The sequence below is a fragment of the Hemiscyllium ocellatum genome, chromosome 34, assembly GCF_020745735.1.
Source record: "Hemiscyllium ocellatum isolate sHemOce1 chromosome 34, sHemOce1.pat.X.cur, whole genome shotgun sequence".
Lineage (NCBI taxonomy): Eukaryota > Metazoa > Chordata > Chondrichthyes > Orectolobiformes > Hemiscylliidae > Hemiscyllium > Hemiscyllium ocellatum.
Genome location: NC_083434.1, coordinates 22,930,487 through 22,957,053, shown reverse-complemented (window position 1 = coordinate 22,957,053; position 26,567 = coordinate 22,930,487). Strand labels below are relative to the sequence as shown.

The following is a 26,567-nucleotide window of genomic DNA, read 5'->3' as shown; positions in this document are numbered from 1 at the left end:
TCCCTGAGCCCTGAGAACCTCCTGGTAGAATGGCTGAAGACTTGCACTTTTAAACTACCAGCATCCCTAGCGAAGTTGTTTCAGTACAACGTGACAATATGAACAAATTCTCAAATAGTCCTCCTCACAAGAGCCAAGCAAATCCAGGCTGGCCAATACCTTCCCCTCAATCTACTCCTGATTATCAAAGTGATTGAAGTCATCGTTTACAGTGCTGTCACATTGCTCATACTAAACAAAAAAATGTTTAGTAAGGCTCAGCATGGGTCAGGATGATTTCGCTCCCTGTCTCATTAGAGTCCTGATCCAAAAGTGAACTATAGAACTGGAGAAATGAAGTGAGACATCATAGAGCCTTACATCATAGAGCCCTAGCAAAAGTAAAGTCAGTAAAAATTGCAGGAACTGTTCCAACGTCTGGAATCATGTCTATCTCAAAGGAATATGGCTTTGGCTGTTGGAAGCTAATAATCCAACACTCAGGACATTGCTTTAGGAGTTCCTCAGACTAATGTCCTCAACAAGATGCAAAGATCCATAGACAGCACCTTCCTACCCCAAGACCATTTCCATATTGAAGGACAAGGGCAGCAGGTACTTGGGATCACCATCACCTGCTGGTTCCCCTCCAAGCCACTCACCACCTTGACTTGGAAATATACCGCTGTTCCTTCACAGTTGTTAAGTCAAAATCCTGGAATTCCCTCCCTGCTGGCATTATGGGTCAACTCACAGTAACTGGATTGCGGCGGTTCAAGAAGGCAGCTCACCATCACCTTCTCAATGATAAATAGGGCTGGGCTAAAAATGCTGATCAGCCAGCAACACCCAACTCCCACAAATGAATAAACAAAACATAATTACAAAACTGATGAATTTAAAATGTACCTAGCCCTAGATAACATCCTTTAGATTAGATTACTTACAGTGTGGAAACAGGCCCTTCGGCCCAACAAGTCCACACCGACCTGCAACCCACCCATTCCCCTACATTTAACCCTTTACCTAATGCTACAGGCAATTTAGCATGGCCAATTCATCTGACCTGCACACCTTTGGACTGGAGGAAACCAGAGCACCCAGAGGAAACCCACGCAGACATGGGGAGAATGTGCAAACTCCACACAGTCAGTCACCTGAGTCGGGAATTGAACCCAGGTGTCTGGCGTTGTGAGGCAGCAGTGCTAACCACTGTGCCACCGTGCCACCTTCTAAGGTGCAAAGCAACGCTTCCTACCTCAACAACTTCAAAAGGGGAGCCATTTGAATTGATAACTCTGCATTTGAAATGTTGATTAATTCAGCAACATGACAGTGTGAGACTTGACCTGCATCCTGGATTAATCAGTGCTCAGAGTTGGAAAAATTACTCATCAGTCTGGAACAGAAACTTTGACAAATTCAAACAGCATAAAACTCACCAGACAGCAAGCTCACACGGCAGAGCTCCAAGAATCTGTTCTGAGGAAGACATTCCCAAAGGAGTGTTTTTACAAAGGGAATGAAAATCAAACATTGTTCTTTTTAATGGGCATCAGAGAGTCCTGAAACCACAAAACTGGTGAAGAATAAGGAACCTTCTCTTGCTCACATTATCTAGTGCTCAGTGGAACCTCATTGTTCAAGATAAGACTTACAGCAGACTTTGCAGCAACACATTGAAGCATTGGTCCTAACAGTATTGCATAGGGATTTTATTGGAACTTCCTTTTTATAAGTACATTTTGTTTTCTTTTAATCTTGGTTCCTTTAATTTATTGTGAATAACATTATCTTTTTATCCCTACAGGAACTATCAGCATTACTTGTAATAAATAAGTTTTAGCAGGTTTAAACTGAAGCTTGAATACTGATCTATTTTAATTAAAATCATTACAATTAAAAAGGTTGTAAGATCTCTCTTCATCGACAGTTCACTGGCCACATGTTTTATCCACGTGACAGTTGTGACATTAAAAATCACCCACCAGCAAAATATTAGCAGTGGCCAGTTGCCTAACTGGACTAGATTAGATTAGATTAGACTTACAGTGTGGAAACAGGCCCTTCGGCCCAACAAGTCCACACCGACCCGCCGAAGCGCAACCCACCCATACATTTACCCCTTACCTAACACTACGGGCAATTTAGAATGGCCAATTCACCTGACCCGCACATCTTTGTGACTGTGGGAGGAAACCGGAGCACCCGGAGGAAACCCACGCAGACACGGGGAGAACGTGCAAACTCCACACAGTCAGTCGCCTGAGGCGGGAATTGAACCCAGGTCCCTGGCGCTGTGAGGCAGCAGTGCTAACCACTGTGCCACCGTGCCGCCCCCAATTGACTATTTAAGTCAATATACACAAGATAAGTATAGAGCTTGTCTAAAGCAAGCCAATGATTCAGAATTCTGCAGTAACGCATCTCCTGACTCCCCTAAGGTTGTCCACCATCTACAATGACTAAGTAAGGAGTTGATAAATAACAGATCTAATAGCACACAAAGTTCAATGCCATTCAAGACAAAACAGACCACTTGATCAACATCCTCTCTGTCACATTAGCCATTCACTCGACTTCTGTGTCAATGGGGCTGCGGTGGAGATGGTTGAGAGCTTCAAGTTTCGCGGAGTAAGTGTCACCAACAATTGATCCTGGTCCATCCACGTCGAAGCAACAGTCAAGGAATCACACCAACACCTTTACTTCCTCAGGCTAAGGAAATTCAGCACGTGCTCGATGACTCTGATGAATTTTTATAGTTGCACCATATAAAGCATCCTATCTGGATGCATCACAGCTTGGCATGGCAACTGCTCTGCCGAAGACCACAAGAAATTACAAACGGTTGCATGGACAGCCCAATCCATCAGGAAAACCAGCCTTCCTCCCACTGACTCCACCTACACTTCCTGCAGCCTCAGGAAAACAGCCAAAAAAAATCAAGTTCCTTCCACGCTGGTTATATGCTCTTCCACCTTCTTCCAATTGGCAGAAAATACAAACGTTTGAACACATTCCAACAGATTTAAGAACAGCTTCATTCCCACAGTTATTAGAACTCTGATATGTTAGAATTGCTTTTTCTCTGCACCTTCTCTGTAACTGTAACGCTGTGTTCTGCATTTTGTTCTATTACCCTGTTGTACTTGCATAAGGTTCAATTTATCTGCTTAGCATGCAAAACAATCCTTTTCATTGCATCTCTGTACGTGTGACAGTAATAAATTGAATCAAATCATTCCTACCATGATTGACACATAGCACTCATATGGCTCACATACAAGATGCACTGCAGCAATTCAAAGACTCTTTCGATAGTCCCTTCCAAACTGTGAGTTTTTTTTAGATTAGATTAGACTTACAGTGTGGAAACAGGCCCTTCGGCCCAACAAGTCCACACCGACCTGCCGAAGCGCAACCCACCCATACCCCTACCCCTACATTTACCCCTTACCTAACACTACGGGCAATTTAGCATGGCCAATTCACCTAACCCGCACATCTTTGGACTGTGGGAGGAAACCGGAGCACCCGGAGGAAACCCACGCAGACACGGGGAGAACGTGCAAACTCCACACAGTCAGTCGCCTGAGTTGGGAATTGAACCCGGGTCAACAGGTGCTGTGAGGCAGCAGTGCTAACCACTGTGCCACCGTGCCGCCCAGAGTTCTGGCACCCTGGGACAAAGATATCAGATACATGGGAACTCCGCCATGTCAACGCTCACTTCTGAACCTCACACCATCCTGACTTATTATTATCACCACTATTTCATTATCACTTGATCAAAATCCTGAAACTTCCTAACAACAAAGACAGTGTACTTACAATGGACAGACTGCAATGGTTCAAGATGGTAATTCATCGCTAAGTTTGAAAAGACAATTTGGGATGGGCAATAAATGCTGTCTTTACCAACAAATGCTCATACCACAAGACTTACTGCAAATAAATCACTCATCTCACATAAATGTTTATTAGATTCATTAACAGAAATTATGCAGAACAAATGAGTTAATCAACTCAGTCAGTCTCAGTCACTATAACTGGCAATATAAATGTTGCAAGAACAGTCCATCAATTCTGTTTAATATGAATTTACCACCTATTTCTGTGCAAATGATAAAAAATTAGCTCACTCACCTCCGTTATTTCACCTTCTGAGGGTGTGTAATGGCTTGTAATTACCTCAAGATGAAAAGACACTTTTCACACGAAGGATGGTGTATGTATGGAATGAGCTGCCAGAGCAAGTGGTGGAGGCTGATATAATTACAACATTTAAAAGCATCTGGATGGGTACATGAATAGGAAGGGTTTAGAGGGTTATGAGCCAAATGCGAGCAAATGGAACTAGATTAATTTAGGATATCTGGTCAGCATGGATGAGTTAGACTGAAGAGTCTGTTTCCATGCTGTACATACCCCAAGACCCTATGACTTCATAAATTACCTCGTCTTTATATGAAGGACAAGAAATTGTATAAGTCGATAAAATGTGGAGCTCGAAAAACACAGCAGGTCAGACAACATTGGAGGTGCAGGCAAGTCGATATTTTGGGTCAGGGCCCTTCATCAGACTGGATAAGCGTACAAGTTGTTTACAAAATGTAAGGGATCCTATGTTACGCTACCAGAGACATAGAATATAGGCAAATAGATAATTTTATATTGATTTATGTGGTCACATAAGGCATAATTTTATAGTGCTCACTTACTTAGAGCCTATATGCAAGACCCCAGTTCCTTGCTTTAACTTGCTTTGCCATACCAATCAGCACAATCACACAATGAGGCAGCTTGCCTTGTTGCTAGCAGTCTTGGTGAAAGCGATCATACATTTGCTGCATGGCAGCATGCTACATCAATCTTACACCCGCAGAATATAAGCCAGATGCTTATTCAGCCAATACACTAGATAAAACCACCTCTCATTCTTCTAAACCCCAATGCATTAAGGCCCATTTTCTCTTAAGATGACCATTTCGTCCAAGGAATAAGCATAATGAACCTTCTCTGAACTGCATTCAGTGCAGCATATCTCTCCTTAGGTCAGAAGACTAAAACTGTCAAATTTTTTGTGTACAAACTTAAAAATCACACAACATCAGATTATAGTCCAACAGGTTTATTGGGAAGCATTAGCTTTCAGAGTGCTGCTCCTTCATCAGGTGGTTGTGGAGTATAAGAGTGTAAGACGCAGAATTTATAGCAAAGGTTTACAGTGTGATGTAACTGAAATTACATATTGCAAAAGACCTGGATTGCTTGTTGAGTCTCTTATCTTTTAGAATGACCATGTTGGTTTCAGTTGCTTCATATGTAAATCGCAGAACATTTACAAGTTACATTCTCAAGTGAACTTTAACAATTGGTGTCATGTTGGCCCAGATAATGCATTGAAGGTGTGAGACGCCCTGAGTGAGGCTGTCTGTGCACCAATGTTCAGACTGATTCTAATCTAAAAAATGGATTTACAGAATCTTACATGGATTCACACAGTTTTTCAGCAAATTGTTAAATGCATTATCTCTATGAAAGGGACAGGCTGCCCTTCATGAGGGTCAGCCTAGTTTTAAATCATGGCAGTCACACACACTCCAGAAACCCCAACTGAGTGTATAGTGTGTGTGGACTGAGCTGTATTCACCCGAGTCAGCAGGGCATAAGAATGTTTGGACCTATCAAAATTACACATGTTCACTAACAAGTCTAATCCATATTTTAGCCCTTGATCTTGGTTAATGTAATTCTTAAAGCAGCTGTTTATACAGCTGTGTTTCATGAAGGAATTAATGGATTAGCCATCAGTTGTTTTTATGTTTATTTCATATACCTATTACTCATTGGGAGTCTCGATCTCATTCTTTACTTCGGTGGTCTGTGTATTAATCAAATAATCACCAGTATGTGGAATGTATGCAAAGGTGAAAGTCTGCGCAATGATGTCATATATACACAGTGTGTACAGCTGTTTTTAATTCAACAGCACTCAGAATACTGGCTGCAAAACCTGGTTATTGTCTCATGTACAAATTGAAGACAAGCTCAGAGAAGCATTAAATTGACAACAATTGCAGCAGAGCAATCGGCCACAGGCTGTCAATAAATGTCAAAATGAAGCAGAAAGTGTCAGTTAATATCAATGCTGTTGTATCCAGAGGACATATACCTTCTGCTCCAACTTTATAACCTCAAACTAAGCACTCCCACAGGCTACTTAATAAATTCTCATCTCCTCTGTATAGAAATATGCTTCTTGCAGATGGTGGAAAATGGCTGTTAATGCTGCAGATATCTACTATGTCATAAATAGATGACAGATAGACTTCAGTGAAGGCCAATATAATGGATTTTGAAAAAAACATTTAAAATCTTGCCCTGTTATTATTTGCAATGGACAAGTGGTTCAACTAATTTAAAATCCTTCTCTCAGTCCCTCATTAAACCTGAATTCTGAGAACACATCAAAATTTCTAGCACTCAGCAGTGCAATGCCTAAATTAGCAGCAAATATTTTGTAGAAGGTAGACCTACCATTGGGTATATCTTTTTAATATACCCACACAAAGGTAAATGGAGCACCTGAGAATCCATAGGGTAGTAAGGACTGCAGGGTGCATGTGGAAGAATTCTCCATCCAATGTTAAATCCTGCCAAATCAAGTCACATGGGATGCCAGGAGAAAATACAAGCTAAATTGCTCATGCAGTGGTTTATGTTGAAGTCTCAGAAGGAAATATTGACTTGTTAAAAACAAGAGTTCGTGAGGGGCTTTGGAAGCATTTTGGAATTTAATATGGATCTCCCTTTAATGCTAATAAAAACTTATTCTGCACTGGATACTTTAAACACAGCTTTATAACGTGTAACTTTTTCTGTTTAAAAAAAAATCAAACACAAGTGTTGCATGAACTACAAATTGGTCATACCACCTTCTTAATCCTTCAACAACATTATTGGAAACCTGAAACTCTCAGCCTTACAAGTTTGGGAATTTGGTGTGTTACAAGTAATACCTAGAATTTTAGCATTTGTAGATTCCTGTAAATAGGTCTAGCAATACCATTGGGAGTTTTATAATGAATTGAAAATGTGTGTACAGTACCTCTATCGTTGATTTCTTTTGAGCTTTGTTTCAGAACTATTTCTCTGTCATCAAAGCCATCTGTGAATAATACCAGTGCCTGTATAAAGATTGCAACGAAAGTGACAGTTATTTTTGCGAATTGATATTTTAAATAGCCAGACTGTGAAAGGAACAGAGGAAAAGAAACTGTTAATCTCCTTGACCTGTAAATAGTATTAGATTAACTGTAAGTACATAGAATATGCAACATTAAACAATTCGTTCTGGCAAACTAGGCTGCTCTATTGTTTATTCTCCACACAAGTTTCTTAAAATATTTTGAAGAGGTCTGGCCTGGTCCATTGTGATAGCAGGAGAGATTTCTAACATCTCAAAGAAAATTGATCCTGCAAGAAATGTATAAACTACTTGCTTTGAAGTATATGTCTTATCAGCGAGATGGTTGTATGTGCTAATAATGGGAACTTGTTCAAATTGATGTAAGGAAATAGGATTGGACTAATAAGCAGATATGCATGGAATTAACAGGCTATTGTCAGAAAGCAGCTTGAAGCCCTACACTAGTCTTCTCCATTATAATTTACTCTTATATTTCAGCCTTTCAGGCTATTTTCACATTCCTCTATTTTAATGTAAAGTCTAGATTTCTGTTGAAAGAATTCAAGCTATTGGCCTCAATTACATTCTGATTTCCACGTTCTATTTACTCTGTGCTAATGGCATTTTTCCTTATTCACTCTATTAGTAATTATATTGTATCTATGTACTTTGGATTCTCCCTTATGTGAAAACATTATCTCAACATTGAGCCTGTCCAACCCATCTATCACTTTAAAGATTTTCATGAGGCAAACTATGAATCTTCTCTCTTCTCAAGAAAAAGCTCCAAACTATTCAACATTTCCTAGAAGCTATAATCTCTCAGCTCTGTTCCCGAATCCTGTCATTTTTTTTAATGCAGTACCCAGTGTTTCTACATTCTATTTAGAAGAATGGACTAATCTGTATACAGTACTTGAAATGTGACCTGATTAAGATTCATGAATATTGAATGCTATATTCATGGATTTAAATGATTTACAACAAGGTACATGAACTGATGGTGCAAGTGGAAGTATGATTTCATTGCCATTAAGGAGATGTGACTGCACGCTGACCAAGACACTGAATGAATATTAAAGAATATTTGACACTTAGGAGGAGTAGAGAAAAATGAAAGGGAGGTGGGAAGTGCTGACAATAAGGGATGAGATATGTGTATTAGTGACTGATCAAGAATGGAGAAACTATTTGGTTGGAGCTAAGAAACAGTAAGGGGCAGCACACATTGATATAAGTTGTTAATAGGCTTCCAAACAGTTATGCTAACATAAATTAAATCAGGAATTCAGAGTTAAAACTGACTGCACAATCTCTGTTGCTATTAGCTTCCTCTCATTCTCTTTTTACATTATTTTCATTTCCCCAAAAGGAACTGCAAAACACTCAACTGCTGTAATATTTATCAACACATCACTTGGCTGATGATCTCCATTAAAAAGGGAGATGCATTAAAAATAAGCACAAGAAAGAACATGATCTGAGGTGTTTGAGACATTATCCCACAATCAATTCACTCGGAATTTTGAGCTAAATAGTCAAGGCTCATAAGATATCCAAGACAGCTTCAATATTTATGTCTGGAGAGACTTTAAGCATAACAAGCTTCAATCCATTGATGTTAAATGTAACTTTTCACTTATTTAAAATCCACAATTTTCCTGGAAACATCAATATGTAACAGTCAATGGAGGCGACATTAGCCTAAAATTCATTGGGATAACTAAAGTTTACTACATTCTAGGTGAGATCAGTTTAAGTAAAAAGACATTGAATCTTTGTCCAAAGGGCCCTCTTGTGACAGTGTCCCTATCGATGTACCAGAAGGCTTGGGTTCAAGTCCAGCTTGTTCCAGAGGTGTGTAATAACATCCCTGAGTCAGGTTGATTAGAAAAATAGGTGAGATAAATACAAATTTGTACCTTACATCCAAGCAAATTGCTGCAGATGCTAATACTGAACACAACAAATGCTGGAGGTTGCAACTGGTCAGGCAGCATTCAAAAGCTAACATTTTGAGTCTAGATTACATTTTATCAGAGTCATCTAGACTTGAAACATTACCTTGCTTTCTCTCCATAGATGCTGCCTGACCCACTTGAACCTTCATCCATTGTAAATCAGAGAAATAGACAATCCATCTGAAAACTGAATCAATCATCATCAAAGTTCATTTAAATGTAGTATGATTGTGAAAACAGGAACAAAACCACCTAGTTGCCGGCAATTAGTGCAAAATCCAAACCATTACAGTGCAAGCAGCTAAACATAGCTCTTTCATAGTCAATTTAAAGTCAATTATTATTCTCAACAGACTTAAGACTAAAACGTTTGAAAGTGTGGCACGCAGAGTTTTCTAGACCTTATGACAAATAAGCTTACCTTGGCTGTTGAAGTCGATGCACTGAATGCATCAATAAATGATTTTATATTTTTTGCATTCAGATCAATGTCGTCATCTGTTTGAACTCTGAGCAGCTTATCCAAAACGGCTGGGTCATACTCTTCAAAACCGGTATCAAAGACAGATTCGCCCCTGTTGTTTATTAAGTGAAAACCCATTCTGATGTTTAGCTTGGAAGCAGATGCACAGCTGATCGATTGCATGGATGCAATTTCCTGTAATATTGAACCAAGCTTTGCCTTTAGCTTTTGCTGGCTATCGAATATGTTCCTGGAACCAATCCTTCTTGAGAAATCAAAGCCCACAGCAATGTCTATCGTACATGCTGGATCCTCTGTAATGTGAACAACCCAAAGTCAAAGCTTTTTATACATTTTGTACAATAAACGCTGAAGTAAATAACTGTCTTTCCAATTTTTTGTTTGTTTTGCAAAGATAAAGTCAGGAAGAAATAAGAAAATTAGAAACAAGCAGAACAGTTTCAACTGGGTGGGAGAGTTGTAACTAATTTGGCAGATGGATGGGAACACCATTAGAAAAGGGAAACAAAATGTTTGAAAGATTTGGGGAGAGACAGCCAGCAACTGAACAAACGATAGTAAAGTGTTATATGGGATCATGCTAAGCAGGAAAGCAGTAAGATTTAATACAGGTTGTGAAAGTGCATTATAATAGGTGCAAAAAATCTGGTAAATAAGATTGGCAAGCTGCAAGTAAAGCACACTCATAGCACTGTGATATGATGGTGATGACAGACGTCTCTAAAAACGGATAGCATTTGAAACTAAACATTCGTGGACACAAGGGGCCAGATTTTTATTTTGGATTGAGATGCAATCTGGAAATTCTCTGGGTCCCAAGAACACATCGCATGAACCTGATGTCCCCATGATCCACCTTCAAATGTTCAGGTCAATTAATGGGCAGTAGTAAGCTTAACATCCAACTGAAAATAGCAGGCAGGTTCCTGAGGCCAATGACAATCCTCCAGTGGTGATTAATTGAAAGCTCGACCAACCCAATATTAATACACCCAATGCTGATGAAGGGAGAAAAAGGTGTCTCAACACAGGGGTACCCTCTGAGGATGAACCTGATTCTTCTTTTACAAAAATACCACAGTGGCTGGGCCAGAATAATGGAGGAAAGCCCCTCTATGTGACAGCCAGAAGCCACTGGAATTATGGAAGGGATGTCCCTCATAAGACAAAGACCTATCCCTGTCTCCCTCCACTGTGAATCACAGAATCAGCACCGGCCATCTGAAGAGTGTCCCATCCAGACCCAGACCCTCCAACATATTCCCATAACCCTATATTCACCATGGCTAATCACCAAGCCCACATTACCCTGCTTACCATGGGGCAATTTAGCAAGTTCAGTCCACTAACCTATATATCTTTGGATTGTGGGAAAAAAAACAGAGCACCCAGCAGAAACCCACACAGACACAAGGAGAACGTGCAAACTCCACTAAGAGAATCACCGAGGCTGGAATCAAACCTGGGTCCCTGGTGCCATGAGGAAGCAGAGCTCACCACTGCGCCATAATGGTGCTCCTGTTGCTGTATGCAGTGTTACAAGTGAAGCTGTTTTGCCTACTGAGTTTTTCCTAAACACTGACAGGATATAGGCCTCTCTCTATCTCAACTGGCCTCCTCTGCTTTGAAACGGGGAGCCATTCCAAACCGGAAAAGCCTTCGTAAGGATGGTTTGGTGCACATTTATAACACCAAACCTGCAGGACAGCTAGCCGTATGCAATGTCGGACACAATCCTCTGCCTCAGGTCTCAACCCTAAAGAGTTAGGATTTCAGCCCAAGGCATTCCAGTATAATAGGAGTAAAATAAAAGGAAGACGGGTAGGATTAGTTAACTTGCTCTTGTAGGAACTGGCAGCATCGACAAACTAAAAAGCATTCTTCTCTGTCTTGTGGTTCTGATTGGTGCTTTCTGACAAACCATGTACTCTCTAATATAAAGACAGGTAAATAGGTCAACTTTCATGAAGGTTTACTCTTTTCCTCAATATCCATTTGAAATCATTGATTAAGAAGGGCTGCATGCATGTTGTGGGGCCAATGTTCGTTACGCTGGTAATATGCATGCACATAGCGATCAATAGATAAAAATGGTGTCCATGTGAATGAATGATCACATAGTAGCACTAAAGAGAGTCAGGAATATGATTTTAGTAAAGGCCTGATCCTGCAGACAATCAGAAAGTGTTGGGGAAACTCTGGCAGCATCTGTAGACAGTGAAGCAGTCAACATTCTGAAGGTAGAAACTGTTTTAAGTATGGTGGCATTCAGAGGATTCCCTGAGTCTACCTCCCTCTATGCTCACTTAAACTTCACCCACATAGTTCAAGTGGGGTTTGGGATATTCAGGATAAGCAGGGAGCTTCTGCTTTGGCTCCTCAGGCACTTGTTACTCCCAAGACAGCTTACCCAACCTCCCTGTAATGAGGAGAGCAAGGGTAGGAAGACAGAGCATAATCCGAATCCTCTCCTTCCTCTGGAAGTGATGGAGACAATACTACCTTTTGTGGCTCTGCGGATGAGGAAGGGTGAAGTTACAGGAAAGAACAAAGACTGCACAATTGGACGTGTTCTTAATATCAATCAAAGGTCAATATTAGGCCTATCACAACAATGTAAAAGAGGTCCATTAGAAATCTAAACTGGGTTTCAAAGGCACTATCATAAGTCTGTTGGAGAATTTCTACAGTGTATCTTGTAGATCATATACACTAATGCCACTGAATGCTAGTGCTAGAGTAATTGAATATTTGAGGATGTGGTGCCAATCAAGTGGTTGGGTAGTAACAAGTGTGTTTTTGAAACAGAAAAGTAACTTAAAAGCTGAGAATGAAGATTAAAAGTGCTATGAGAAAGAAAAATGTTAAGCATTTCCAACATAGTTTATTTTTATGTAACAATAACCTGCATTAAAGCAGCCTTTAACATTGTGTTCCAAGAAAGTTAGACAATGAGCTACATATTAGAACAGATGGCCAAAACCTTTGTTTAAAAAAAAATTAATTCTGCCAAAAATGACTATCTTAAAGGAGGGACCTCCTCAAAGAAGCTCTGAAACTGACTCAACTCCAAAAAATTACAGCGGATAGGAGTTATTGATATAAGAATGTATGAGGGGGCATAAATACAAATTGAGGGGTGATAGATTTAAGACAGACGTCAGAGGCAAGTTCTTTACTCAGAGAGTGGTAAGGGTGTGGAATGCCCAACCTACCAATGTAGTTAACTCAGCCACATTAGGGAGATCTAAACAATCCTTAGATAAGTACATGGATGATGATGGGTTAGTGAAGGAGATGAGGATAGTTCACAGGTCGGAGTAACATCGAGGTCCGAAGGGTCTGTTCTGCGCTGTATTGTTCTATGTTCTAAGATACCCATTGGGAATCTAAAGGACATTCTATATAATAAAGCTATTCACTCCCTACTCAGAAGTTGATCTGAGATTTTGTCAGTGACTCCACAAGAGTTTATGTCTGATAATGTCCACCATAGTAATGATGATTTCATAGGCTGCATGGAAAAAGGCTGCTCATGTCTTCATTAAGTGATAAACTAAATCTGGGTACGGAGGTAGGACAATTGTATGTACATTATGTGCACCTTTGTAATCATTTTAGTGTTACCAACAACCAGCTCCAGATTTTTTTCCTTTTATTCACTCGTGGTAGATGGGCATTGGTGGCTGGATCAGCAGTTATAAGTCATCCCTAGTTACCCTTGGGAAGGTGGTGCTGAGCCAGCTTCGAGAACCACTGTGGTCCATGTGCTGCAGATAGACCCACAATGCCATTAGGGCAGGAATTCCAGGATTTTGTCCCAGTGACAATGACGGAACAGTAAATCAGGATAGTGAGTGGCTTGGAGTGGAATCCTGCAGGTGGTGGTGTTCCCATATATCTGCTTCCCTTGGCCTTCTAGATTGTTGGTTTCAAAGGCACTATCTGAGGTTTGTTGGTGAATTTCTGCAGTGTATCATGTAAATAGAGCACGCAGCTGTTACTGAAAGCTAGTGCTGGAGTAACTGAATGTTTGAGGATGTAGTGCCAATCAAGCAGCTGCTTTGTCCTGAATGGTGTCAATCTCCTGAGTGTTGCTGGAGTTGCACCCAATCAGGACAAGTGGAGAATATTCCATCATATGTATGCCTGAAAATTAGACATTATTGTTGTAATCAATTCTTATTAATTATGGTGTGTAGCAATTTGCAAATTTATTGGCATCAAGTTATGGCAGACGAAGGGGATTAAAATGATATTCTGAGATTGTCCTGAACCTGCTACAACATGATTTTGACCCTGATGCTAATGCTATTTGCAAGAAAGAGACGTAAAAATTGAGTACAGAGTTTTAAAGGCTTCAGGGTTTGAATAAAGTGGTTGCTGTGGACATTAACAGTTGCAAATGCACAAATTTTGATCAGATTAGATATATCAGCTGGCGGTAGTCATTTGAATTGATTCCATTGTCATTTCTGATGATTAGAAGGATATAGCCACTCCTTATGCTAGTGCTGCTCTGGTTAAATGTATTGGCAATTTTGAATTATTACAAACGGCTTGTTCAAAATCTAACAATACTAGCAGACAAATTTAAATGTTGAAAGTAATGTTACCCAAAAATCTCCTGATAAAGAAGGCACAGTGAAAAATCAGGGTTTGTGGATGGGAGTAAACAAGGTGAACTGTATCAGTATCTCAACTTACACAGCTTAATGTACAAATCACTGATCTTGTCAACCAAGAGTTACACTTCAACTCCCATGTGGGATTAGCAAAGATTGGTGGTAACCAGGGTGGACATGATGGCTGAAAGGCCTCATTGTGTGTTGTAAAAGTATCTATGAATCTAGTAGCTTGTGGGATCATCACCTTATGTGTTCAAGTATCTTTTGCTGAGCTTGTGATTGTAAGGTATCAACTGGTTTCAGGTCCAGCATCTCTACAGACAGAATTATAGAATGCGTAAGTGTCTCTCAACCATGTGATAGTCAAAGTATGTCAGCTTGATCATGTGTGTTTATTGGGCACGGGGCTGAGTTTGAAAGGACGATGTAAAACCAGATACCATGAGGTTTGGAAAAGATCGAGAAGGCTCAGTGAATTTATTGCATGCACATTTAGTAACACCTCAGTTATACAGTAGTATCTTAGCTTTACTACAACTTATTGGTAATATGCATGGAAGATAATGATCAAAGGTAAAAATAGTACTTAAGTCAAGATGAATAAGTTACCACACTTGAAGGGAATCATGAAGTCTCAATGACAACCTCATTGTGTATTATTACAATTGTGTGGACATTTTTCATCAACCCACTCAGCTACATTACAACACATGCCTGGGGCAGGTGGGACTGTGAACTCAAGACCTTCTGACCCAGAAGAAGAGACACTACCACTGAGCCACAAGAACTCTTGCTACAAGAGTACACTGGTGTGCAATCTACCATTTAAGATACAAAGACAAATGTAAATGAGAAAGTAATCCAACAGTGCTTCATGAAACCGCAAAAATTCATGTGTTGAAGGCCCACCCACATTTGTTTCAAGTAGATTAGCTCCAAGAGTTTGAGCCAGTGGTGTTATAGTGATGGGAATATATTTAAGTCAGGATGTTGTGTGATGTTTGGAAGGGAACTTAGAGGTGGTGGTGTTATCGTGTTTCTGTTGTCTCTTCTCTTCCATGTGGTTGAATGTGCAGGTTAGGGAGGTGAGAATTTGCAGTGGAACTTGTAGATGGTACACGTTAGTGATAGTAACCTCACCTACCTCCTTAAACATTAAGTCCATCTATAACAAGCAACCCCACAATGACACTATCATTGTGGGATTGCTTGTTATAGATGGACTTAATGTTTAAGGAAGTAGGTGTGTTTGCTATCAAGATTTGGCTTGGATGCCAATGAGTTTCTTGAATGCTGTTGGAACTATGTTCACTAAGAGAGGAATACTCCACCAGAGTCCTGTCTGTGCTTTGGTGGTGGAAAGATTTATTACAGACTAACTCGTCTCTCACCTCTTGTAGCCACAGTATTTCTGTCACTCAATATTGAGAGTGGACCATTCAACATGTTAACACAATTGAATGGCAAAGGCAATGATTTAATTTATCAAAATTTTGATTACCTAGTGTATGACTCTATGTGTGTGATTCCTGCAGCGATTCTCACAAGGAGTTAAGGACTATGGGGAGAGTGCAGGTAAGTGGAATTGAAACACCCATCAGCCATGATTAAATGGCGGAGTGGACTTGATAGGCCGAATGTCTTATGGTCTTATGGATTCAAGGAAGTGGCTCATCACTCCCCACGCATGGGCAATTGGAGAAGTGAATAAATGCTAGTCTTGCGAATGATGCACACATCTGAGTTAGGAATAAAGGAAGTTATTTGTCACTTATCAGCACACACCAGAATGTGGTCTAGGTCTTGTTGTGTGCAGGTACAGATTGCATCATGATCTGAATAATTTGTCAGTGGAACAGAACACTGCAGTTTTAAACTAACATCCCAACTTTGTTGTAATCTCATTCAAAGACAGAAGAGATCACTACTTCTTTGATTCTGAAGAGAAATACAGTTCGACTTTCCTGTCCTCTCCAACTGAAAACACTTGCATCTTCTGACAAGATAGCAATACAATGGATGATATCCTGACTTCTTTTCTTCTGCTTCTATTATAGATGCTGACATTAATTGTGTTGACTTTATCAATGCCATAGATGAGGCCACTTACCTCAACAAACAATCAGGAATGACATCGAACTTTTAGCCTAAATGGTAAAGAAATGCTTTAAGCAATGCAGGTTTGAACTGAGCCTTGGAAATGTACGCTGATATTCTAATGCATAGAACTGGTTTCAAGTTTTCTAAAAGTGCTATTTAAGATAAAGATCTTGTTCTTGCTTCCTGATTGTTTAAAGCTCTCTATGAGATCAGAAATAAAGTTAAGTTCTGGATTAAATAATGGCAGGGCATCAAGATAACAATTAACAGAATGGAGTGAGTTACTGAAGTGTACTGCATCTCAGTATAACATGCCACACTTGGGGCAGAGCATGGAGTAGAGCTTTTGTCATTGGGCTAGTAATCCAGAGAGTCAGGCTAATGTTCTGGGGATGTGGGCTCGGACTTGAACATAGAAGGTGGGAAATTCATATTTAAGGGCTGTTGTGGTGTAGTGCTAGTGTCCCCACTTCTGAGCCAGGAGGCCTGTACTCAATTGCCAGAGATAATTGGCAATCAATTATATCACCAAGCAGCTATTCCCAATTTCAGTTACATCATAATGTGCTCATTATGAGTGCTCATTAGTCCATGTGAGAGGTTGCAGATCAGCTGTGGATGGTGGGATGAGCAGGGAATCTAAGCTTGGGAAAGGAAGGAACATATATTGCTTCACTGTTTGTAATAGGCTGCTCCATTGACAATTGAAAATATTTAGCTTCACGTTATGTAGTCAATGCTTTTATTTGCATTGGATAGCAACTTAATATTGTTTTGTTCCTCTTGTATTAGTAGGTAAAGTCATGACTGTCATAACAGACCATCGGGCTACTCTCTCATTAGAGAAAGATAACTAGCAGTGGTTTAACCTGAGGGTTAGCACACCTCAGGAAAGAGGAGAGGTTGGAAAGAAGAATCCTTCATGGTAACCTCGGCTGGTTGAACTCATGCTGTTGATATTACTCACCAGCCATCCAGCCAACTGAGCTAAGCCAATCCGGGAAGTTGAAAAGCAAGAATATCTGATTTTGAATTTCTGAACAGACACTGAGTAAGGTATCTCTAGACTTTTTAACATACAATTTGCTCACCAGATTGTGTCTGGAAACTATCCCCAAAACTGTAAGCTGACTACAGCCTGAGGGTGCAGGCATCCCAGAAGCAGCCGGGAAAATAGTAAAGCATTTTGTTTTCAAAGTGTGGAATTTCTTTTCTGGGAACTGTTCAAGACAGAACTCTGAATGCAAGTACAGATCCTGACTAGTAGATTTTTCCTATTAAAGCCTAGCATCCAAGTTCTAGGATTCACATCCTTATATATGTATTTGTTCTTGTGCATCTTATTAATAATTTTAATTTTAGCTCATCTACCTTATTAATTATTCTTCCTGAATCATAGAACATAGAATAGTACAGCACAGTACAGGCCATTCAGCCTTCGATGTTGCGCTGGCCTTTTATCCTACTTCAGCCATTTATGACTGACAGAGATAGCACCCAGCAAATGGAGTGGGGGATCGGTCTAGAAGAAGCTCCCTCTGCCCCATTCCACCAAAGATGCAGAAAGACAATGGAACAGTCTAAGACAGTACCAGATTTCATTTATGATTTAGACAAACAGTTGCTGAGGCTGGGATAATGGTACAAAGAGCCAAGCACAATCCTTTAAAATGTTGCATCACTGTTAAAAGTTCTCTTACCTTTTGGCGGAGGAGGAGGAGTACAGATGGTATGAACAATTCTCCTTTTAACTTTACTTAAGTCACTAATGTCTTTAATAAACATTTTTCTCTCTTGTGATCCAGTGATTTTCAGAAGCTCAGGGCCCTTTGCATTTTTAATACCTAGTGCAAATACTATAATATTCTGTTTGTGCAGCTCAGCAGCTGCTGTAACTACACGGTCAGTAGATATCCCAGATGCAATCACTAAAAGATACAGGGGCACTTTTTCATTTCTTCGATTTCCCTCGAGTTGTGGTAGGTGTTTATTCACAAATGTTAGCGCAGCTCCAGTTTTGGTTTCTCCACCTATCTGGGTGATCTCATCAATTTTGCTCCTTAGTGTATCATGCGAATCAGACTCTGCCAAGTGGAATTCAAATTCCTGCGTTTCACCATACTGGATCAAGGCAAACTGGAAATGATCTTTGCCAACGTTAAACAACTTCACAAAGTCTTTCAAGTCAGTCTTCATCGTCTGGAAGTCACTGCTTGTTACTGCGTCCGAGCCGTCCAGAAGGAAAATAATGTCTGCTTTCTCAAGTCCACACTCTGGAAAAAATAAAGAGAAGCAGACAGCATTTAGAGTGAGGTAACATGATGTGCTGAAAAAAATGTACTGAAAGAAACACAGAATGAGCAAACACAAATTGATACTTCAAACATTCATAAATTTCGACTTGGTGCAAATTGCAATTATGAGCCTCCGCAAGTTGGTGGAGATTCAAAGAACTTTTTTTAATTAAGCATTTCAAGGAATTGATTAAAACTACAAATCCTGGGGCTGGATTGCAGAAGCTGAAGGTTTGGATCCCATTGTAAGTACGGTTTGAATTATGTACTGTCTGCCTTGTTCAATTAGAACAAAGTCTGTCTTCTATCAAAGACTTTGTGTAGACATCATTCCAGCTGGGTACCAGTAACTTAGACTGATACCAAAAAGAAAGATTATGACGTGAACCTACCTAAGGCATCACAGATTGTACCAGTGAATGCAACAACAGCATATTCTGCAGAGATTTGCCCCATTGCCTTTTGTTTCACAGCCCTACGCTAATGGCCTTCTGAAGAAGTGCCTGCTTTCAACAACAGCATCAAGCATCACCTGCTTTTGCCACTGACAGAAAACAGACAGCTCTGCTTCTAGCAGCTTGTGGAGGCAATAAACAAGCGAGGTGCTCACCTCCTGCTCAATTAAGGCATTTACATTTAAGTATGGTATCCCAAGAGTGCAGCTGAGAAGCCGTATCAGACCCAGACCATGTATGAACATTAGGTGCCCCATTTTATTTTACATATCTGGTATCTGGTTTCAGCATTAGTGTCTATGATCCCTGTGCTCCTGTCACAACCTTGCAGAGGACGGGCAAATCCAGCCTGGTCTCGTCAATCTCATTGAGCGTTTATTCTGGCAGAAAACTGTTCATCTGCATTAGGTTGTTTTCCAGTTGTGCTTATAGAAGGACCGGATGTGTTTTACTGTAATGTCGAGAAGATGTGAGAAGAATATAAGAAAAACCTGACAGGTATCGTAAGAAGGTTCTTTCTAGGATTGAAAATGGAACCAGGGCAGAACAATCAATTTGTACCTTTTTCAACTGAATAATAACTAAAGATTGTCTCAGTTAAGGAGAAAGGGAATAAAAGGAAGAAAAAATGGAAATTAAGACACTGACAATATATTGATTTTTCACTCCCTGAGCAACATATTTACATGCCCTATAGATTCAAATTGAATCATGTTTATACACAAGAATGTTGTCCTGTTACAATTTATGAATATAATTGCACTACCCTCCCTAACACTGAAACATGCTAAGGCAGGAAGAGATTGAGCTGCAAACACATAGACTAATTTGATTTGGCAACATGCTCAAAGTGATTACAGATGGTTACAGATTGAAGAAAAATGAATGATAACCATCATGCACAACTGGATGTGACAGAGCTGGATTCCACCATTGTTTATGGGATTGCTTAGCTCTGTCGATCACTTACTGCTTATGTTGTTTGCCATGCAAGTGGTCCTGATTGGTAGGTTCACCAGGTTAACACCTCATTTCTAGGCATTCTTGACATGCCTTCCTGTACTCTTCATTGAACCAGGGCAGATTCCTGGCTTCAGGGTAATGGTTGAATGAAGGATATGCCAGTAATGAAGGATAGGAGGTTGCATATTGTGTTGAAGTACAATTCTGTTGTGCTGATGTTCTCACAGCATCTCCCAGCAAGCCTGGATACCCAGTCTTGAGTTGCTAAATCTGCTTGAAGTCTGTCCCAATTAGCACAGTGATAGTTCCAGAAAGATATTTTCAATGTAACAACTGGATTCATCTACACAAGAACTGTGCAGTGGTCACCCTTACTGATATTGGTCATGGATAAGTAGATGTGCAACAGGCAGATGGTAAGGATGAGGTCAAGTACATTTTTCCCTGTTGTTGGTTTCCTCAACTATCTGCTACCAATCCAGTCTAGTAGCTATGTCCTTTAGGACCCAGAACATTACCTGGGTCACTGGATGAATAGTCTAGTGATAATACTTGTAAGAGGATTAATACTGGCCGAGGGGTACTGTCATTCCATATCATCACTCCATGGAGGAGCAGAAGAGTTTGGGTCTGTCACAATTTCATTTATTACAGGACAATTTCATTACAGCTACTGCACAATTTCATTTATTACAGGAGTTCCATTTCAAGCGGATGAGAAAATGACTGCAGTTCCACCTGGCACAGCCAGGCACAGTGCCTACGTGATCAACTTTGATCACGTGGAACTCCAGCACAAGTATGGCTTGGATAAGAGGAAATGGGTAACCCTTAATATTTAATTGTTTCATTTATCCCATGCAGGTCTGAGTCAAGATGAAGCACGGATATTTCATGGACGAATCATCCATCTCAGAGGAGAAGGAGGAATCTACTTTGGACACAGTTTCACTTCATTCCCAATATCTCCATCAGCACCATAATCTCATGTCACACTTGCAATTTGATTCAGTCACAAATATTGTTGATGCACCTGACAGAAACCTTGATAGTGAAAGTCGTTGATAGCAAGAGGATTACCAGACCCCCAGACTGATGATATCTGCATGAATTGTTTGACAACACAATATGGGCTTTAAGTGTAGGTAGGGCAAATGGACCACCTGATGGAGCTTCCAAAGACAGTACTATGTGGACGATGGAAGAGTCTAACCAGACCAGAAACAATGCAGCATCTCTGATGGCTGTGTGATTGACATTTTTCTTGGAGATTAATGATCTTCATGGAGATCCAGAATCAGCTGAGTGGCTGGTGGATGCTGGAGTTGGGTGCCAACTGCTTTATTTTATGGACTGGCCACCTGGATTCTCCACCAGGAACTCATCCTTCTCAGGTGAGCCAGAGGTACAAGGGTGAAGCGGCATATTCCTTCTGCATCTGGGGGCTTCCTTCAAGATGTGGATCTAAATCCTTGGCACTTCTGCGGATGACAACGATCACATCAAGAAGCCATTATAACAGAAGTTCTCAATAAACTGGAGCCTTCTCAGTCATCCAAGTATACATAGCAGCAAGGTCATGAAGGCTACTCCTTGCTGCATCTCTTAGGATCTCTCGCCAGTGAGTTTAACAAGAGCACCTAGCTCCATTTGGATTGCACAGTAATTACAATCTCTTGGTTGATAAGTTCTTTTTCTGTTGTTCACCTCAATAAATCTTCCATTTGTTGGTCCTCCTTGTCTTTCCAATTCTTGCTAATATCTTTGTTCCCTCAATAATCTTGAATTGATGGCCAAAGGTGTATCTATTTAGCTTTTCATCCTTATCACAGTGCGCTGTGTGCCTGTGTTTGCACTGGACAATGGGATTAAAAGGTAAGGCCTTATTAGAATTGCTCTAAAATTGCAACAAATCACAAGAAATAGTTACGCATTCAGATACCTTGGGCCTCTTGTGGTGCAGTTATGGTGTCCCTATCTCTGAGCCAGGAGGTCCAGTACAAGTTGCTTTTGCTCCAGAGATGTGTAATAATCTCTGAACAAGTTGATTAGAAAATATCTACAAATTTCTGCAGTACATCGTGTAGATAGTATTTACTGCTGCTATTGAGCGTCGATGGTGGAGGGCGTGCATACTTGTGGATGCAATGCCAATCAAGCGGGCTGCTTTTTACTGGATGGTGTCAAGTGGTGAGTGTTGTTGGAGCTGCTACTTCAGCATCACTTGTGTGAACATTGCTGTACTCTGCCTGTGGTCTAAGGAGTACCTCAACGTGCACCGTCTATCAAACTTGATCTTCCACATCCTTACCTCAGAGCAGGTATTATGGTAGTGATGTATTCAGTGCTCATAGCCTCCCTCCCCTCCCCCTCTATATTGCTAGGCTAAGCACTTCGCAACAGGCTACCACATTGTGCAGATCTCAAGATGGGACAAACTGAAAGAACCAATAATGCTGCAATTTAGAAATGCAAACAGAAACTACTGGAAAAGCTCAGCAGGTCTGGCAGAATCTGTGAAGAGAATTCAGAGTTTACGTTTCAGGTTTAGTGACCCTTCTTCAGAAATATTTCTTTTTACTTTTACACTTTTTAGTGGGATGTCGGCGTCGCTGAGTGGTCAGCATTCTTATTGCCTGTCCCCCGTTGCCCTTGAGAAGGTGGTGGTGAACTGCTACAGTCCACCTATTGTGGGTTGACTCACAGTGCCATGGGGGAGGGAATTCCAGGATTTGGACCTGGTGTCGGAGTGGGAACATCAATGTATTTCCAAGTCAGGATGGTGAGTGGCTCGGAGGGGAACTTGAAGGTGCTGGTGTTCCCATATGTCTGCTGCTCTTGTCCTTCTTGATGGAAGTGGTCGTGGTTTTGGAAGGTGCCTTCTGAGGATCTTTGGTGAATTTCTGCAGTGCATTTGCACATGATACACACTGTTGGTCCTGAGCATTGGTGGTGGAGGGAGTGGATGCTTGTGGATGCAATGCCATTTAAGCGGACTGCTTTGTCCTTAATGGTGTCAAGCTTCTTCAGTATTGTTGGAGCTGCACTCATCCAAGCAAGTGGGGATTAATCCATCAGACTCCTGACTTGTGCCTTGTAGACGGTGAACAGGATTTTGGGAGTCAGGAGGCAAGTTACTCGCCACAGTATTCCTAGCCTCTGACCTGCTCTTATAGCCATTGCATTTATGTGGTGAGTCTAGTTGAGTTTCTGGTCAATGATAATTCCCAGGATATTGATTGTGGGGTATTCAGTGATGGTAACACCATTGAATGTCATGGGGTGATGGTTAGTTTGTCTCTTATTGATGATGGTCATTGTCTGGCATTTGTGTGGAGTGAATGTTACTTGTCACTTGTCAGCCCAAGCCTGGACATTGTCCAAATCTTGTTGCATTTGGACACGGACTGCTTCAGTGTCTGAGGAGTCATGAATGGTGTTGAAAATTATGCAATCATCAGCAAATAGCACCACGTCAGATCCTATGATGGAGGGGAAGGTTACTGATGAAGCAGGTGAGCCTCAAACACTATCCTGAGTAACTCCTGCAGAGACGTCCTGGAGCTGAGATGACTGACCTCCAACAACCATGATGTAGCGCTGCCAATGTTGGACTGGGGTGGACAAAGTTAAAAATCACGCAACACCAGGTTATAATCCAACAGGTTTATTTGGAAGCATGAGCTTTCTGAAGCACTGCTCCTTCATCAGTTCCAAAAGTTTAAACTTCCAAATAAACCTGTTGGATTGTGTATTTTTAACTTTGTTCAATGTGTCACATGGCTCTAACCAGTGGAGAATTTGTTCCCTGATACCCATTGTTTCCAGTTGTGCTAGGGCTCCTTGATACCATATTTGGTAAAACATAGTCTTGATGTCAAGGGCTGTCACTCTCACCTCACCTTTTAGCTTTTTGGTCCATGTTTGAATCAAGGCTGTAATGAGGTCAGGAGCTGAGTGGCCCTGGCAGAACCCAAACTGGGTGTCAATGAACAAGTAGATGCTCATATTGCAACTGCATTGGATAGCTTGGCTAGGGGAGCAGCAAGTTCTGGAGCACAAGTCTTCAGTACTATGGCCAGACTGTTGTCAGGGCCCATAACCTTTGCAGTATCCAGTGCCCAACCGTTTCTTGATATCACATGGAGTGAATTGAATTGGTATCTGCGGACCACTGGAGGAGGCCAAGATGGATCATGCACTGCGCACTTCTGGCTGATGATTGCTGTGTCTGGTGGCTAGGGTTGGATGTCAACATTGTTGGATCAGTGAACCCTCGACTTGACTGCATGTAGACTCTGCCAGTCCTTTCATGGGCTCAATGTTCCTGATCATGTTGGATGCCCATTCAAAGTGGATTGTACATGCATAAAGCTCATTCGGCAATCTCAAGATAGATGACTGAGAAGCTGCGAGCATTGTTCGTGATACACGGACTCCCAGAAATATTGGAAACGGACAATGGATATCATTTACCAGCAGGGAATTTGATTCTTTCTGCAAGTCTGAAGGCTTTTGGCAAATTAGGATGGTATGGAGCTGTCCGTTGACTCATGATCTAGTGGAAAGAGAGGTCCAAGTGTTGAAGGCTGGTTTAAAGAAGCAGCCTACAGCATCAACTGAGACCAAACTGTCTCCAGTGGAGATAGCTCCAGCGGAGTTGCTGATGGGGAGAAGACTCTGCACCTGGTCAAACCTAATATTTCCATAAAAAGAAAGAAAGAAAATAGAACAAGAAAAACACATATAATCAGGAAAACAGAATCTCCTCAGTTCAGGGGACTGAATCTGAGCTAGCTGAACTAATGACACAGCCAGTATGCTGTGCACTAATAAATACGGGGTGACTTGGTTAAAGAAGGAAAAACAAAGAAAAATACACATAACCAGGAGTACAGAATCTATCCAGGTCAGGTGATTGACTCTGGTCTGACTGGCCATAGCCAGTGTACTGCAGGGAAACGTTCTCTTGACTGGAGAAATTGCCTTTCTTGACTGTTTTTATTTTGTTTGTTTTGGCTGTATTCAGCTGCACTGACCAGCACCACCATCACCGCTACAACTACTGCTGCCCCAGTTAAAAATAAAAATATAACCAGATGAACAGAATCTCTCCAGTTCAGGGGACTGACTCTGAGCTGGCTGGCCACAGATATGACCTGTGCGTAAGTAAATAAAAGGTGACTTGGTGACGGGATACTGTATAACCAAGAGATTAGAGTCTCCCCATTTGAACACTGACTCCAGGTTGGCTGGCCACAGCTGGTGCACTGATGCAGTATTAAAATAAAAGGTGACTTGGTGACGAGACCCAGCTTCTGTGTCATTAGTTCAGCGTGTGGGCCCCAGACTGAGCTTTCATGTGTGGACGAGGCCTTCGTGTGTGGACCAGGCCTTCGCATGTGGACTGACAGCTCAGTGTATTGGCCAATAGTTCAGTGTGTAGGCCGATAGTTCAATGTGTGGACCGACAGTTCGGTGTGTAGGCCGACAGCTTTGAGAAATGTGTATTTAAACAAAAATGCTTTCTGTATACTAATAGATGCTCTATATGCATGAATGCAGTTTGTTTTTACATTCAGCATTTGAGTGATTGTAGAAATTGAACAATATTCTGTAAAGAAAAATATAACCAGGAGAGTCGAATCGCTTCAGTTGAAAACTGACACTGAGCTGGCTAGCCACAGTGAGTGTACCATGCACTAGAAAATAAAAGGGTGATTTGGTGACCCTTTCAGGTATTTCAGCACATTAACCTGGATTCTGCATGCAAATCTCTAGGTGTGATTGATGTCCCATGGGCTCCTTGACAGATACATATTCCATACAATCTTCTTGCACAACCAACTACTCACCTGGTTTCGTCTCATTACACAGCAGCTGAGAAATTATCGGGGATAACTGAGGTAAATAACCAAAATCTGGAGCACTATAGTAATTATCTGCTAACTGTGTGATTGAAACAAGTTCTTCTTTGTCGGCACCAGCTATACCAATGGCATAGACTTCCACATGGTCCCGCTTGAGCTTGTTGGCTATTGACTGTATGTCTTCTGAATCTGCGACTTTTCCGTCAGTAATGAGGATAATGAACTGTGGCACTTTGGATGTGCTTTCTCCTCGACCACCTTTCTCTTTAGTCAGAAGTTCCTTAGCGTGTTTCAGAGCCTTCACTGTGTACCTAGATCCTTGTGTCTCCTTCTGCAATTCTCGAACTGCATTTCTGATTTCAGCCTTGCTAGTGAAGTCATCGAGCCTGAATACGGTCTGTGGGTTGTTTCCGTACACAATGGCACCAAAGCGAACATTATTATAGTCAACTTCAGAACGGTTCACTACTGCCATTAGGAAGTTCTTCATGCCGTCAAACTGAACTGCATTTATGCTGTCTGACCCATCCAGAACAAAGACAATGTCTGCAACTTCTATCCTCTTGCACTCTGTTTAAAAAACATTCAATAATATGTAATCAGTAGAAGCAAAGACAAAGGCAAACATTTGATACCTT

At 41.0% G+C, this 26,567-nt stretch overlaps 1 protein-coding gene across 2 annotated transcripts in view; it reads right to left on the bottom strand.

The window, feature by feature from the left end:
* col6a4a (collagen, type VI, alpha 4a) overlaps positions 1-26,567 on the bottom strand; it is a 147,942-nt gene that overhangs the window by 94,307 nt on the left and 27,068 nt on the right. For both annotated transcript variants that reach the window (XM_060850256.1, XM_060850255.1), the window contains exons 8-11: positions 25,915-26,499; positions 18,048-18,620; positions 9,557-9,912; positions 7,094-7,172 (exon numbers count right to left, since the gene is read on the bottom strand). In XM_060850256.1, the coding sequence (XP_060706239.1) occupies positions 7,094-7,172; positions 9,557-9,912; positions 18,048-18,620; positions 25,915-26,499 (1,593 nt within the window). The remainder of the gene's footprint in view (positions 1-7,093; positions 7,173-9,556; positions 9,913-18,047; positions 18,621-25,914; positions 26,500-26,567) is intronic.